A 16,953-nucleotide genomic window follows, 5' to 3' on the forward strand; every position below is an offset into this window, starting at 1 on the left:
CTTTTAAAAAAAAATGGCAGATAATAAATATAGAAGGTAGGGTGAACAACAGAGTAAGCTGTTGCTTCAGAGGCCAAACCTTACCATTCCTTATTAAAATGCCTGGGATTGAGTCTCCTCTCTGTTTCTGATTCCGTTTCCTGCTAATGTGTCCTGGAGGTAGCAGATAATGGCCCAAGTACTTGGGTTCCTGCTACCCATGAGGGAGGCCTCCATGGAGTTCCTGTTTCCTGGCTTCAACATGACCCAGCTCTGTCTGTTATGGGCATCTAGAAAGTGAACCAGCAACAAAAGAACTTTCTCTCTCTCTTCTCTTCTTCCCTCTCTGTCACTCTGCTTTACAAATAAATAAATAAATAAATAATCTTTTTTAAAACAATCAAAAATAAAATAAATGTAGACAGAACTTTAAAAACACTACTTTGGAATCACAGATGCACTGACTGATTCAGCAAGGATCATCAGCGGATGCTCAAACTGAAAGAAGACACAGTCCTCAAGGTGCCAGCCCACAGCGTGCATATCATCTACAGACACCTCCTTACACAAGGGTCAACTCTGAAGCCACCAACAGCAGAACAAACTTACACTGCTTCCCTGATTGCCATTCAGTGGGAAGAACATGGCATCCCCAACACAGTATCCTTCCTAAAATTCAACTTCAAATTAACTTGAATTTTACAGTGAGGAAACAATCAGGGACACTCCATGAGATAGCCAGACTGGATTCTTCAGAACTGTCAGTATTATGTAAGATTAAAAGGAAAAAGAATCAGAGAGACAGTTCAACAGCTCTAGATTAAGGGGATTCAGAGACATGACAACTAAATGCAGTGCATAAATCTTGATTGGATTATGGCCTAGAAAGAAACCATTAAAAAGGATTTGGGGAAACTGTCAGGAAAATTTGAGTCCTGACTATACATTAGATAATACTGCTATTTCTTTGCTAAATTTCTTTGGTGTAATGTTAGATTTATGGCTAGAAAAGACAATTTTCTTGTTCTTAGGAGGCACATACTAAAATACTTAAGGGCAAAATATCATAATGCCTACAATTTACTGTTCAGTGCCTCAGCAAAATGAAGGATTAAATCTCTAGGGATTTGGAGGGGAGGATGTTTTCCCCAACAGTTAAGATACAACTTGGGGGCCAGGGTGTGGCATAGTGGGTAGAGCTGACACGTGCTACACCAGCAGCCTGTGTGGGCACTGGTGTGAGCCCTGGCTGCTCCACTTCCAAACCAGTTCATTGATAATGAACTTGCAAAAGCAGGGAAGATGGCCCAAATCCCTGGGCCCCTCCGCCCATGTGAGAGACCTGAAAAAGCTTCTGGCTCCTGGCTTCGGCCTGAACCAACCCTGGCTGCTGTTGCCATCTGGGGAGTGAACCAGCGGATGGAACATCTGTCTCTCCTTTTCTCTCTGTAACTCTGCCTTTCAAATTAGTAAATAAATCTTTTTTTTAAAAAAAAAAAAAAAGGTAAACTTAAGGTTTATTCAGGTGAGAATATGAATGATCTAGGCCCAGGAGACAAAGACCAATGACTTTAATGACTCTTGGGAAGGGTTCCAAAGTCATCAAATCCTACTCAGAATTTATATAATCCATAACAGTAAATGTTCAGTTATCATTAAACAGTGAACATATGTTGGCTTGGCCCTAAAAGTGAGCCTTTAGGTAAGCAGAGACAAATTTCCCACAGGTTGAAGATGACTTTCTTTAGAATACAACTGGTTGGGGACTTGTGGCATAGTGCATATATCCACCACCTGAGACGCTGGCATCCCCTAGGGGTGCCAGCTAGTCCTGGCTGCTCCACTTCTGATACAGCTCCATGCTAATGTGCATGGGAAAGCAGCAGAGGATGGTCCAAGTACTTGAGAGACCTTGAAGAGGCAGACCTAGAAGAAGCTCTTAGCTCCTGGCTTTGGACCCACCCATCTCTGGCCATTGTGGACATTTAGGAAGTGAACCAGAGGATGGAAGATCTCTGTCTGTGTGTCTCTCCCTTCCTCTCTCTCTGTAACTCTGTCTTTCAAATAAATAAAGAAATCTTTTTAAAAAGAGAGAGAAAGATACCATTTAGGACATCCACATTCCTTACTTGAGTGCCTACATTTGAGTCCTGGCTCTGCTCCCAGTTCCAGCTTCCTGCTAATGTGCACCTTGTGAGGGCGCAGGAGATGCCTCAAGTACTTGGATCCCTGCCACCCACATGGGAGACCCAGACTGAGTCCTGGGGTCCTACCTTCAGCCTGGCCCAGCCCCAGCTGTTACCGGCATTTGGGGAGTAGATCAGTGAATGCGACATCTCTCAGACAGACAGATATTTGTCTTTCACTGTTTCCACCTTTCAAATTAATTTTAAAATTTTTTAAAGATTTACTTATTTGAAAGCCAGAGTTACACAGAGGCAGAAGAAGAGGCAGAGAGAGAGAGGTCACTCCCCCATTGGTGGCAACGGCCGGAGCTGCGCCGATCCAAAGCCAGGAACCAGGAGCTTCTTCCGGTCTCCCATGTAGGTGCAGGGGCCCAAGGACTTGGGCCATCCTCCACTGCTTTCCTAGGCCATAGCAGAGAGCTGAATGGCAAATGGAGCAGCCAGGCCTCGAACTGGTGCCCATATGGGATGCCGGCACTGCAGGCAACGGCTTTTCCCGCTATGCCACACCGCTGGCCCCAGTTTTTTAATCTTTAAGGAGATAGATAAATGAAGCAAAATATTAACTAGTGGATCTAAGAGTATGCATATTAATTCTTTCAAATTTTACTATAGACTTGAAATTTTCAAAATAAAAGTGGGAGAAGAAAAGAAATTATAACGGAAAAGGAAACAAGCAACAGCATTAACAACATCACATTAAGTTGAAATCACAGCTTTCCCTGCCAGGAGAGGGGAAAACACTCTGTTTTCTTTCTGTATTGATATATTAACAATGCATTACACTTAAAATACTTGGCCCTATTTCCTAAATATATACTTAAGTCAGGCTGGGCATAACTTGAATTGGGCAAGGAACCAGTCTGAGAAGAAAGAGAAGAGACAGGAAAGAAGCAGAGCAGGAGAGGGGCAGTGTGCCTGCAGAGTCTGTTCCCATTCCCACATAAAATAGCCTCTATGGTATACACATCTGCACATGACACAGCAGAAATCCTCTTTGTCTGGTTCAGCTTTTAAATTATTATAAACTCAGTAAGAGCTATGTCCCTCACTCTCAGAGCATTATTTTGTGAATAATCGTTTCTTCTTCTAGCCCTCAAGGTCCATGAGAACAGGGGCCTTGTCTTACTTGCTGGCACATATTATACACTCAAATACTTTCTAAATGAATGAACGGACAAATGAGTTCAGAAGCATGTAAGGAGGTAGGCAGGTCCAGGCTGGAGAGGAGAAGAGGGCGGGAATCTTGGCAAGCAAGGAAGAGTCAAATAGAGACATCTGGCCTTGCCGGTTAGCTGGCGGGCGGGCACAGCTCCATTCTGCCTTGCAGGTGGTGATCCGTGCCTCTTCCTGCTCCCATTTACCAGCCCGTGAGCTGTTGCAACATGAACTGTATCTGCTCCGTTTCTGCACCTCCTGCCTCTCATGCTGCCTAGCACAATGCCAAGTGGTTTGCTGAGTGAAGCTTTGCTAAAGAATGAACTCTAAGTCCTTGAGTAGGTAGAACTGATCTATCATTCATGTTCTTCCCCACCAATCAGCTTAATCTTTGTTATAAAAGCTAAAAAGCAAGCTGAGTCCACCAAAGTCGATATTTGACCTTATCTTCATTTTTGGCTTGACTTGTCTAACTGGTTCCGCTTAGCTGCACTATTTACCTACTCAGCTGTGAAAGCCACAGCACTTGGCAACAACAGTGACCTTCTCAGCAGTGAGAAGGCCACATTTTTTTTTTTCATTTAGACTTCATGCTTGAAAAATAAGCGAATAAACTTCCAACTGGCTTTACTCTTCAACGCAGCTAAACTCCCTCCCAACAGTCCCTTCCATCAAGGGACTCATCTTAGACATCATCCCCCTAAATCATCACGATGACCCAACGAGCAGACACTCTGACCCTTTACTACGTGCTCTAAGTCCCAGACCCAGAAGGAAGCAAAGCTGGGTTCTGCACAAACCCAACACCAGCGCTCATGGCCTGACCCACCCGTCTTAACTGCCTCTTCCACATCTATTGGCAGTGGGTGGCAGACTACAGCCCATCAGCCAAATCCAGCCTGACACCTGCTTTTTAAATAAAATTAAATTAGAACACAGTGACATCATCTGTTTATGTATTGTCTACAGCTGTTTGCACACTACTATAACAGAGCTAAGAATCTGTAACACACGAAGCCTACAGTATCTACTGTCAGGGCCAAGAAAAACTTGTCAACCCCTGGTCTATAAAAACCTACACAGAGACCCTGGGGCTTCAATCATGGGACAGGTGATACCAGAATGAAATAATCAGCTTGTCCACAAGGGCATACTTAGGGTTTCACTTTTAAACAAAGAAACAGTATCATTTCCCCATAGATTCATATTCCAGAACCAATTTCTTGGGTACTACAAGGTTGTCATGTGGAAAAGAGTTACCAAGAATCAGATTTCACAATTCTTGGCTCACCACACTTCACACATAAGCACAGTCCTCGGCCAGGGACAGCAGATGCACACGGTTCTTCTAACCCAGCCCTCTAGTTAGGAAGGCAACCAAGCCAGGATGGATCTGCATACGTGGGAAAAATGGGAAGTCTGGGCACCTACCCCTACTTTCAAAATATGTTTTGAGAATCAGTAAGGGGGACTCAAGTTAAAAAGACAGTGCAGTGACTTCGCAAGGAAAGAGCTCCATTTAAGAGTGATTAACCACAGAACAGAAGAGCTGAAGCCCGGTACCTGACAGAGGGCCTCTGCACAGGCAGCAGTGGGGGGAAGCTAATTCTGACAACATCAGGAAACAAATTAGGTTCCTACACCATGTACTTGATCTGCTACTCAGGATTTCAGAGGGACTAACTCTATCAACAACAAGCAAAATGCTAGGCATTTTACCTACAAGGTCTCATTTAATCCAACAAGAAAACTCTGAAGGAAGTGTCACTGTTCATCTTTTACAGATGAAGGAACAGCCTCAGAGAGGTTAGTAGGTTGTCCCAGGTCACTGTGCCAGAAAGTAGTAAGATTTGGGATATGAACTCACTTCTTTTTTTGTTTTGTTTTTTTTTGTTTGTTTGTTTTGTTTTTTGACAGGCAGAGTGGACAGTGAGAGAGAGAGCCAGAGAGAAATGTCTTCCTTTTGCCGTTGGTTCACCCTCCAATGGCTGCCGCGGCCGGCGCACCGCGCTGATCCGATGGCAGGATCCAGGTACTTATCCTGGTCTCCCATGGGGTGCAGGGCCCAAGCACTTGGGCCATCCTCCACTGCACTCCCTGGCCACAGCAGAGAGCTGGCCTGGAAGAGGGGCAACCGGGACAGAATCCGGCGCCCCGACCGGGACTAGAACCCGGTGTGCCGGCGCCGCAAGGTGGAGGATTAGCCTAGTGAGCCGCAGCGCTGGCCAATGAACTCACTTCTAATGACAAAAACCCAAGTTTGAATACTGTGTGATTATGCATCTCAAAAGCACAATTAGTTCAAAAATTTGGGTGGACTATTGAGCTGGAAGAGCAAGTTCTTGACCCTATAACCCCAATTACTGCCCTCCATGCTCCCACAGGACACTGCCCAGGGAGGACCCTGCTCTTCCCCCAGGGACTGACGCAATCAGCATTTTCCAAGTCACCTGCCATGCTCTTAATCAAGACAGTGCTCCTAGAAGCAAGAACAATTCATCCGATTCCTGGTTTTGCTTTTAAAGTGAAAGTTAACAACAGCTGTGTTCACCATACCCCACCTGGACAACACACAACTGGGAGCAGTGGCTGTGGTGCTGCAGCTGCAGCTGCACTCACTGCATCTTCCCAGCTCAGTGTTCAGTGACACTACACGGATAGCCTGACATTAGCCTTGGTGGAAATATTTACACTGCAGAAATCAGCAAGTGAATCAGCAAACAAATCGTGGCTTTCAGGATTTTTTTTTTTTTTTTTTTGAAAGGCAGTTAAACATTGACCATCACGTCACGAGCTGGCACGTGTTGTGGTCTGAGGATGCCCTGGACTCCAGAAACCCAGCCTGCTGTGCTCTTCTTTCTCACAGCACCATCACCGAAGGCTTTACACAGCCACAGCTCTTCCTTGTGGTTGCTTCCTTCTGGGCCCTGTGGAACAGCTAGCGTTACTCACAGGGGTGGAAAGTGACAAAGCAGAGGCAGCAGCTAGGACCGCTGCCTTCCCGCCTGCGCTCTCTCAGCGCCCTCTGCACTTCCTCCACACTGCACTTCAGCGGCGGCTCTGTATTCACCTGTGCGTGCACTGGCTAGAACCCCTCTGCCCCGTACAATTCCACAAAGGCAGGGATCTTGTGTGTCTCTGTTCACCAAGATCTCTCCTGTGATTATTTTTTTTTTTTTTTGCTACATAGAAAACACTCAATAAATATTTCCTCATTAACAGAAGCATGAATGGATGGGTAAATCTTCTCTTCCCACAGAGGCCTCTGTCAGGTACCGGGCTTCAGATAACCAAAAATGAGATGAAACTAAAACAACGACATCATCTAACCTGGAAATCTTTCTTCAGCTCTTTATGACTTGACTATCTTTAGCCAATAAAAATACTTTCACTATGATTCTATGAAGAATATGGAAGAGTACTGAAACCCAATGATTTGACAGAAATGTCTGCAAGGTGAAAGATGACTTCAGTGGCACTAATCCTGATACGACTGAAGAATGACATTCGGATGGAGAACGAGTGCGAATCAATAGAACTGCCTTGGAGGTAATCTTCCCCTCTGGTTTCAAGCAGGTGAAAATAACAAATTATTAAAAAATAAAATGGGGGAGGGGAGCAGTGCTGTGGCATAGCAGGTAAAACCACCACCTGCGGTGCCGGCATCCCATATGGGCACCAGTTCAAGTCCCAGCTGCTCCACTTCCAATCCAGCTCTCTGCTATGGCCTGGGAAAGCAGCAGAAGACAGCCCAAGTTCTTGAGCCCCTGCACCCTCATGGGAAGACCTGGAGGAAGCTCCTGGCTCCTAGCTTCAGATCAGCACAGCTTCGGCCATTGCAGCCAACTGAGGAGTGAACAAGTAGATGGAAGACCTTTCTCTCTCTCTCTCTCTCTCTCTGTGTGTGTGTGTATGTAACTCTGACTTACAAATAAATAAATAAATCTTAAAAAAAAAAGAATGCAGCTATCTTGTAACAAAAAAGTATCTGAACTGTTCTAAAAACAAGAGGGAAACAGCTGAGTGCTTTAAATAAGAAGAAATTCAAAGCAGGGAGCTGAATGGAGGCTGAAGCCAAAATGGTTCAGAGGGATGATTCACCAGTCCTCACCACTAAAGCCCACATCTGATTCAGAGAGCTTCTTTCATTCAACAAATAATTTTCAGTGTCTCTAATAAACCTGTTACCACTCCTGCGGTGACAATTAGACAAAATCCACTACAATATGGCACATACATTCTGGTGGGAAACAAATAACTTGCCCAAGGGGACCCAGCTTTATATATATATATTTTTTCTTCAGCCATTTGCCTTAGGTTTTTTTTTTTAAATATTAATTTATTTACTTGAAAGTCAGAGTTACACAGACAAAGAAGGAGAGGCAGAGAGAGAGACACAGGTTTTCCATTCACTGTTTACTCCCCAGATGACCACAATGGCTGGAGCTGCACTGATCCAAAGCCAGGAGCCAGGAGCTTCCTCCAGGTCTCCCACATGGGTGCAGGGGCCCAAGTAATTGGGCCATCTTCCACTGCTTTCCCAGGCCATAGCAGAGAGCTGGATCAGAAGTGGAGAAGCCGGGTCTTGAACCGGCGCCCATATGGGATGCCGGCATTGCCTTATGCCACAGCGCCAGCCCCCTAGCTTTTTTAAGAAAGTCGGGATTAAAACCCAGTCGCAGGGCCAGTGCCGTGGTGTAGTAGGCTAAGCTTCTGCCCACAGCGTCAGCATCCCATATGAGCACCAGTTGGTATCCCGGCTGCTCCTCTTCCATTCTAGCTCTTTGCTTATGGCCTGGGAAAGCAGTGGAAGATGGCCCAAGTGCTTGGGCCTCTGCACCTGCGTGGGAGACTGGAAGAAGCTCCTGGCTCCTGGCTTTGCATCAGCACAGCTCTGGCCATTGCAACCATTTGAGGAGTGAACCAGCAGATGGAAGACCTTTCTCTCTGTCTCTCCCACTCTCTGTCTGTAACTCTACCTCTCAAATAAAAAAAAAAAATCTTAAAATAAAAAAGGGGGGGGGCGCGGTGCTGTAGCACAGCAGGTTAAAGCCCTGACCTGAAGTGCTGGCATCTCATATAGGCACCAGTTCTAGTCCTGGTTGCTCCTCTTCCCATCCAGCTCTCTGCTGTGGCCCGGGAAGGCAGCGGAGGATGGCCCAAGTGCTTGGGCCCCTGCACCCGCATGGGAGACCAGGAGGAAGCACTTGGTTCCTGGCTTTGGATCGGCACAGCTCCAGCCTTTGCGGCCATCTGGGGAGTGAACCAGCAGATGGAAGACCTCTCTCTCTGTCTCTACCTCTCTCTGTAACTCTGTCTTTCAAATAAATAAAATAAATATTTTTTAAAAATAAAATAAATAAAAATTTTAAAAAAAACAGCCACTCTGACTGTAGAACCTATGGAGTGCTTTCTAACACCCACGAGATAAGCTGTCTGGGCCCAACCACTACTTAACTCCTCATTCACAGTAAAATATCACATTTCATCTCTGTTAAGATGCATGATTTCACCCAATTTTGATATCTAGAATCTGGCTGAATTCTAGAATATATGTGAAAGACACCTGTGGGCCTCAGGCTGAGAAGTCAGAACACAGCTAATTTGGATGTGTGCCTTTAGCTGAACACAGGTTATCTGATTACCAACTTCGTTAAATTTTTTTTTTAATGTTAACAATAAATGTAGTTGGGTTTTAACTTAAATTAATACCCTAAGATTACTTCAAATACATTTTTCAAATCCCACTATAAAACAATAGTGAAAGGAAAGGAAAAGCTATTGTACATCTAAGAGGTTGCTTATCAGATGCAATGTAATTAAAGGAGTAGAAATGACCAAATTTCCTGGAACGGACACTGAATTTTCAAAGCCTAAAGGACCGGCATTCAAATGACAAATACCTAATTGTTACAGACTTTAAGCTATGCAACTGCCAGCAATACTTGATCTAGTAAGGGGGAATAAAACTACAAGTTGAGCCAACAAGAAAATGCAGACCATATCCTGCTATTTTTGATAAGTCTCAAAATTACATGACCAACCCTAAAGGCACTAAGGGATCAAGATCAGAAGGAATATGCTGTATGAAAAGCAGCACACAACTGTGAAGTCACGCATAATTTCTAAGAACCAAAATCAAGCAGAACTTCATTCAGGTGAAAAATACCTATACATACCCCAAACTCGGTTACATAGAGAGAGCAGCTCCTAAGTAAAGCCTGTGAATTAGTGAGAGCCACTATAGATAATGTGAAGTGTGCGTATTTAAATTCATCTTTCCTTGTTTCTGGAAACTTGCAATTAACTCAAGGGTATATTTTAGCATCATCAGTGGCAGAACTGGTACCAATTAGCAATGATATCAATGATCAATACCATTAATAGTTCAATAGTTCAATTACACTGACAACTACCATTTACCAAGCACCTGCCAAACATGGTTCCAGTATTTTACATCCATTCTATCTAATCCTCACAACAACTCTATAAAGGAGGTACTCTTAGAATTCCATATTAGATTTAAGGAAACTTAACTTTCAAAGAGACCAGTGACTTCTTTTTTTTTTAATTTGTGTGTGTGTGTGTCTGTGTGTGTTTTGTTTTGTTTTGTTTTGACAGGCAGAGTGGACAGTGAGAGAGAGAGACAGAGAGAAAGGTCTTCCTTTGCCATTGGTTCACCCTCCAATGGCCGCCGTGGCCAGCGCATTGCGGCCGGCGCACTGCGTCTATCCGAAGCCAGGAGCCAGGCGCTTCTCCTGGTCTCCCATGGAGGCGCAGGGCCCAAGGACCTGGGCCATCCTCCACTGCACACCTGGGCCACAGCAGAGAGCTGGCCTGGAAGAGGGGCAACCAGGACAGAATCCGGCGCCCCAACTGGGACTAGAACCTGGTGTGCCGGCGCCGCAGGTGGAGGATTAGCCTAGTGAGCCATGGCGCCAGCCAACCAGTGACTTCTCAAGGTCATACAACCAGGTATGTCTAAGTCCGCAGCCTAGGCAGTTTCCTGGGCACTATCATGCCCCTCCCAACAAACAATCCCCCTCCTCCACTCCATCCTCTCACATTAAGCACAAATTAAGCCCTCACTTGGAGAAAACTTACTATGATCTCAGGGCAGGACACGCCAGCATGAATTCAAGGCAGCAGGACCCCCCCTTCAATCCAGACACCCATACTGATGCAGATCCTGCTGTCTACAGAATCAAAACATATGGAGGACATGACCAAGCAGCTGACCAGCTGCTTCAGCATCCACACAGAACAGACGGCCTCATGCCTTCCAACTGTGCCAATCTGGTAGCAAAGTTCAGAGCAGACAGCAGATATGGCTGGCAAGAAGCAAGGTAGTCTCTCAGTTGCTGAGGTTGAGGCAGGAGGGGCGTATGGTCTGGCCATCAGCATTCTTCTCCCTGGAGCTGTTGCCTCACATCAGAGTTCATGGAAGCAGAGGCCTTCCCGAGCCTGGGTGAGTCCGGATTGCTCGGCCACTCACCTTCTCGGGGACCTGTCGGAGTCTGCAGGCCCACAGTCCTAACAAACATCTACTGCCTTCCTGATGGAGCTTTTCTAGGATGATAGGGAGAGGCTAGTGAGTCTACCCTGTTCTTAGGACACGTGCCATCATGCAGTTTCATACCTGACGTAATAAAACCCTTTTCAATTATTTAGTTTTATTTAATATTCACTTAGGAATGGGCCTCAAGCTTGGACACTAAGAGTGAACCAAGGGGCCGGCCCTGTGGCGCAGTGGGTTCACGCCCTGGCCTGAAGCACCCGCAATCCCATATGGGCACCAGTTTGCATCCCGGCTGCTCCACTTCCGATCCAGGTCTCTGCTATGCCTGGGAGAGCAGTAGAAGAGGGCCCAGGTCCTCGGACCCCTGCACCTGCATGGGAGACCCAGAGGAAGCTCCTAGCTCCTGGCTTCGGATTGGCGCAGCTCCGGCTGTTGCAGCCATCTCGGGAGTGAACCATCAAATGGAAGACCTCTCTCTCTCTCTCTGCCTCTTCTCTCTCTGTGAAACTCTTTTAAATAAATAAATAAATCTTAAAAAAAAAAAAAAAAAGAGTGAACCAGGACAATTCAAGAAGCATTTATTGAGCACTTCTGAGGAGGCAGAAATGAGTAGCATGTGGTCCCCTGGCATCAGGGAACTCGGGGTTCAGTGTGGGAGGCAAAAATGGCTCAGCACCAAGCACATGGAAAGGTAAAACAAAGAGCGCGCCATCCTGGATCAGAGAGGGGCATGGGTTCAATCCGGATGCAGCTGACACTGACTGAGCACCTCCTGGGCACCAGGCACTCGACCAGACGCTTCACTTGGTGCATCACCCCCGTGAGTCCCCACATCACCCTGTGCTATCACCCTCACCTTACAAATGAGGAATCTAGGAGAGGCAAGACCTCCCCCAGGGTCACGCAACGAATCTGAAAATGCCAGAGCTAAGGTCTGGACCCGCTGATGTTGTTCTCACTATGGGAGACTACATCTCCCACAGCAAGAAACTTCTTCCTAGCAGAAGGGGAATCTGAACTGGTTTCCTCTCCTGTAATAAGGCACGACGTCGATGCCTGCGTTAGTGGACAGCACAATGCACTTAGCAGAGCACCTGGCAAATAGCAAGTGTTCAGTCAATACAGGCAGCTTGGTCGTCGCCATCATCGTTTCTTCTCTAAAGGATCCAGAATGTAGTGGTCATGGGCCAGAAAGACCTTGTTTGTTGTTGTTTGCTTGGTTTTTGGTTTAAATGGAATTTTTTTAAAGTGCTTTTTTTTCTTTCTGAAAATGGTTTTACCAAACCACAAGGCCCTCCCGCGACCACTTCACAAGTGAGGCTCCTGTTTCTCCAAAGGGCCTTGCCATACCTTTTCTTCCGAAGACACGGTCAGCTTGTCACTGGATATCAAGCTGCACACCTGGTCCAGACTTAGGCTAAGAAACTCTTCCCCCAGCATCACCTCTGGAAAGTGCTGCTCTGTTAAAAAAAAAAAAAAAGAAGAAGTTAAGGAAGCAAAGTTGCAACATTCCCCTGCCCTTCCATGAGCCAGTGCCATGTCCACCTGCAGGATTCAGAATGGAGTCCTGGTGGGTGGGGTGGCCAGGGATGGGCAATACAGAGACAGACGGAGAAAGACAGAGACATCCTGGCTGGAGGCAAACTATTCTTTTAATTCAGCAGTGAAGGCACACACGGACCTGTGTGATCCTCTGTCCTGAACATCAACACAGAGGAAAATGCGGCAAACAGCCGAGGTTTAAGTTTTTCCATTCTCCATGAGATTAGTAATGGCAATGCAGAAAGCCTCTCTGGGACCTGCCTGCTAATTGAATTCATTCCCCCTCAAGGTGCAAGCTGGTGGAGTTGCAGTTAGTGGCCCCTACAGCTCAGCCACACAAAAGTGGTGGGAAGTTCAGTGTGGCTCAAGTCTCTAGGGGTTCTCATGGGAACTCAATAGTAGAAGGTCAGAAGACAGGGACATCCTTTATTGCCCAAAGCAGCCAAGCTGACTATGATAAGTTTCTGGCTCAGAAGGAGGCTCAACTAAGCGGCCATCTAGGAGTCATCGTACCAGGTTAGCCCCACCATCACTGGCAACAGTCTCCAGCAGCCAGGCCTAAGAAGATGTAACACAGGGAAATTTAGAGACAGACAGAGCAAGACAAATAGGCCTGGAGTTGCACAAAGAAAATGCCAGGGATAATTCTTGCCCTGACATTTGCCCAGGCCATCACCCTGCTACTATAGAGTATTATTAGTCATTTCAGAAAGAAGGAATCTTAGGGCCAGCATAGCAGGTTAAGCAGCAAGACCAGCACCCCAAATGAGCACCAATTGAGTCCAGGTTGCTCCACTTCCAATCAGGCTCCCTGCCACCCACATGGGAAATCAAGATGAAGTTTCTGGCTCCTGGATTCTGCTTTGCCCAGATCTGGCAATCGCAGCCATTTGGGGTGTGTGTCTCCCTCTCTGTAACTCTCTTTTTTAAGTAAATACATCTTTAAAAAAGAAAATGAAAAAAATTTAAAGGAAAGAAAAAAAGTGGCCAGCGCCACAGCTCACTAGGCTAATCCTCCACCTGCAGCACCAGCACCCTGGGTTCTAGTCCCAGTTGGGGCACCAGTTCTGTCCCGGTTGCCCCTCTTCCAGTCCAGCTCTCTGCTGTGGCCCGGGAGTGCAGTGGAGGATGGCACAAGTGCTTGGGCCCTGCACCTGCATGGGAGACCAGGAGGAAGCACCTGGCTCCTGGCTTCAGATTGGCGCAGCACGCCGGCCACAGCGGCCACTTGGGGGGGTGAACCAACAGAAAAAGAAAGACCTTTCTCTCTGTCTCTCTCTCACTGTCCACTCTGCCTGTCAAAAAAGAAAAAAGAAAAGAGAGGAGAGGAGAGGAGAGGAGAGGAGAGGAGAGGAGAGGAGAGGAGAGGAGAGGAGAGGAGAGGAGAGGAGAGGAGAGGAGAAGAGAGAGGAGAGAGAAGGAACCTGGGTTAAAATCCTGGCTTTGCCATTTATGAGTTGTGTCCTAAGGCCAATGGCCACCTCCCTGGACCTCCCTACCTTCTTCTGCACAATGGCCATAACTGCCTGTCTTGCCTCAGTCCCATGTGCTGACGAGAAAGGACCTGTGGAAGGGTTTTGCAAATTCCTCCAGGAGACTCTGCCCAAGGGCTGGCCATTCCCGGTGCAGCAAGCTCCAGGGAACACAAAGCTCACCTCAGACCTTGCTCCTTTCTCAGTTCTCTCGCACCCTCGCGCCCTCCTCCCAGGAGTATCTGCACTCCTTGCCCTCCAGCCTCCTCCCTTCCTTCTTTGGTGGTCCTCTCTAGCCTGGCACCCTCCTGGATAACTACAAAGGGCTATACTCCACTGAGAGCTACCCCTTCTTGGTCTGCTGGCCTTTTCACTGAGATTCAGGGTCCCCCCACTCCCCCAGTACCTGGAAGGCTGCTGATAACACCAAGGCTGCAGCAGCTCAGCTTGTTAAGTCCCTTTTTCACACTTGTCAACTCAAAAATCGAAGAATTTAAGATTTGTCATTTCTTGCAAATATCATTAACTTTTTATATTAAAATAATTTCAGACATAGAGGATTCTCATATAAATTCCCACCTTCATCCAGATTCCCTAGATGATCATATTTTACTCTCAAAAGTCAAGTTATAGGGGCAGTCGCTGGGGTGTAGTAGGTAAAGCTGCCACCTGCAGCACCGGCTTCCCCTATGGGCGCCAGTTCGAGTGCGGGCTGCTCCACTTCTGCCCAGTTCTCTGCTAAAGCTCCTGGGGAAGCAGCAGAAGATGGTCCAAGTCCTTGGGCCCCTGAACCCAAGTGGGGGATTCACAAGAAGCTCCTGGCTCCTGGCTTCAGATTGGCCCAGCTCCAGCCATTGTGCCCGTTTTGGGAGTGAGCCAGTAGATGGAAGATCTCTCTTTCTGCCCTGTAACTTTGCCTTTCAAATAAATAAATATTTTTTAAAAAGTCAAGTTATAAAATATCCTTTCCATCTTCCACTGGACAAAAGGGGTTCATCCTTGCTCCCCATCACTGCCACCAATATAGCTTGTCATCTGGAAACTCAGAAGTTTTTTGTGTAACAAGACAAACCTCAAAGATCCTTTACTAAGGACAGCAAGTGTCAGGAAGGCAGCAGAGTGAGCAGCTGCCCTTTACTTTGCCATATGTCGAAAGCAAAAAGGCTTTAGGCTGTTAGATTCTCAGGAAAGTCTGGAAAATTCAGCCCCAACATCTGTGATGCAGAGCCACATCTGGCCTTCCCATGCTTATCTTTGGTTGACAAAAAACTGCCACTTGGAGGAGGGAAAAGAGTGAAGAGGAAGCAAGAAAAGAAAATAATTCTGTGCTGTGGAAAAAAAAACTGTCTTATAACTCAGAAAGCTAAAAGTAGATGAGCTTGGATTTTGTAAAGGTAGACAACAGAAGTGCAGTAATGCAGTTCACAAACCAGAGATCAAGAGATGAAGCGAGGAGAAATCAAGGCAGGAAGCAGCCAGCCCCTCACATCTTTCCCCTCTCACCCTGTGGAGACTGCAAGATCCAAATCCAGGTCCCTTCTTTCTGAAGTAGGCCCATGTGGAATCTTCCACAGAAATACTCCCAGAGAGCCTGGTGCTGTGGTGTAGTGGGTGAAGTCTCTGCCTGCGACACCGGCATCCCGTATGAGCGCCCATTCCAGTCCTGGCTGCTCCACTTCCAATCCAGCTACCTGCTAACAGCCTGGGAAAGCAGTGGAGGATGGCCCCAGGGCTTGGGTCCCTGTTACCCATGTGGGAGACCAGGAGGAAGCTCCTGGCTCCTGGATTCAGCCTGGTTCAGCCATCGCTGTTGCAGCCTTCTGGGGAGTGAACCAGCAGATGGAAGATTTCTTTCTGTCTCTCAGTCTCTCTCTCTCTCTCTCTCTCTCTCTCTCTCTCTCTCTTTCTGTGTGTGTGTGTGTGTGTGTGTGTGTGTGTGTGTGTGTCTCCCTCTCTCTCTGTAACTCTGATTTCCAAATAAATAAATAAATGTGAAATAAAGAAACAGAGAGAGCGGGAGGGAAGGAGAGAGAGAGAGAAATATAGAAAGATAGATATTCTCCCAGAAAGCACTGTCTGGTGGGAGGGGTGACCAGGAAATTAATGGGCAGTACAGCCTCTGATCCAGGCTGGCACCCAGGGACCCAGGAGGTTTGCAGGAATGAGCAGGAACAGGCAAAGAAGAGGATCAAGGAGTGAAAATGCTCTTTCAGCTGCTGGCAGCCTGTGCAGGCCTGCTTGGAACAAGACTGCTAAAAGGCACACGTGTCTGGACAGCAGTGGGCAAGGCCGTGTTTGCTGGCTGCAGGCGGGGTCTCTGGACCAAAGGGAGAACACAGCTCTTCTTAAAATTGAAGGTGTTTACGCCTAAGAGGAAACTGAACTCTATTTGAGTAAGAAACATGTTGCGTGTACAAAGCAAAAACCGACACAGTGACTCCTGGTGGCAAACCGAACAAAACCAGAATAACCTGGGGAAAACTCACACCCATGAAAACTGGCACTGCTCACGACAAATCCCCAAGCGACCTTCTGGTCAAGGCCACTGGACACGGAATCCCTGTGATGCTGTGCCCCTTGAGGAGTTAAACTAGGGAAAACCAAATTAACTAAAGTGGATGTGCAGGAGGACAAAGCTCCAGAGCCTCTGCACCATAGTTCCCTTTCTACTAGCAACACTCAAGAAACAATGGGATGGGAAAGACAAGAACAGGACATCCTGGGTAATTCAGTCTTCCTGGGAAACAGGATCCTCCTGAGACAATGTGGTACCTAAGTCGGCCTTCTTCACATTCCTTCCCAGAGACGACTCCCTCTGCTTCCAGAAGGTACATCCCTAAGAAGCATGCATTTTCAACAATTCGGTCTTTCATATGTTTTGCTGTGCTCTTTACTGTAGTAGAGGAGAACGCAGTGAAGAGCCTTGGTCAAGATAACTGGAGGAGAGGCTGGCGCTGTGGCCCAGCAGGTTAAAGCCCCAGTCTGCAGTGCTGGCATCCCATATGGGCACTGGTTCAAGTGCCGGCTGCTCCAATTCCCAAAAAAGCTGGTGGTCCTGGGAAGGCAGAGGAGGTTGGCCCAAGTCCCTGCACCCATG

At 47.0% G+C, this 16,953-nt stretch overlaps 1 protein-coding gene across 5 annotated transcripts in view; it reads right to left on the reverse strand.

Moving 5' to 3' along the window:
* Positions 1–16,953, reverse strand: part of KLHL3 (kelch like family member 3) — a 124,682-nt gene that overhangs the window by 38,952 nt on the left and 68,777 nt on the right. For all 5 annotated transcript variants that reach the window (XR_016236149.1, XM_089335902.1, XM_089335899.1 and 2 more), the window contains one exon: positions 12,193–12,302. Coding sequence is in view for 4 of the 5 variants with exons in the window: in XM_089335899.1 (XP_089192025.1) it covers positions 12,193–12,302 (110 nt within the window). In the remaining variant the exon portion in view is untranslated. The remainder of the gene's footprint in view (positions 1–12,192; positions 12,303–16,953) is intronic.

Source organism: Oryctolagus cuniculus, chromosome 6 (assembly GCF_051225735.1).
Source record: "Oryctolagus cuniculus isolate XC-2025 breed Fujian yellow rabbit chromosome 6, ASM5122573v1, whole genome shotgun sequence".
In the NCBI taxonomy this organism is placed as follows: Eukaryota; Metazoa; Chordata; class Mammalia; order Lagomorpha; family Leporidae; genus Oryctolagus; species Oryctolagus cuniculus.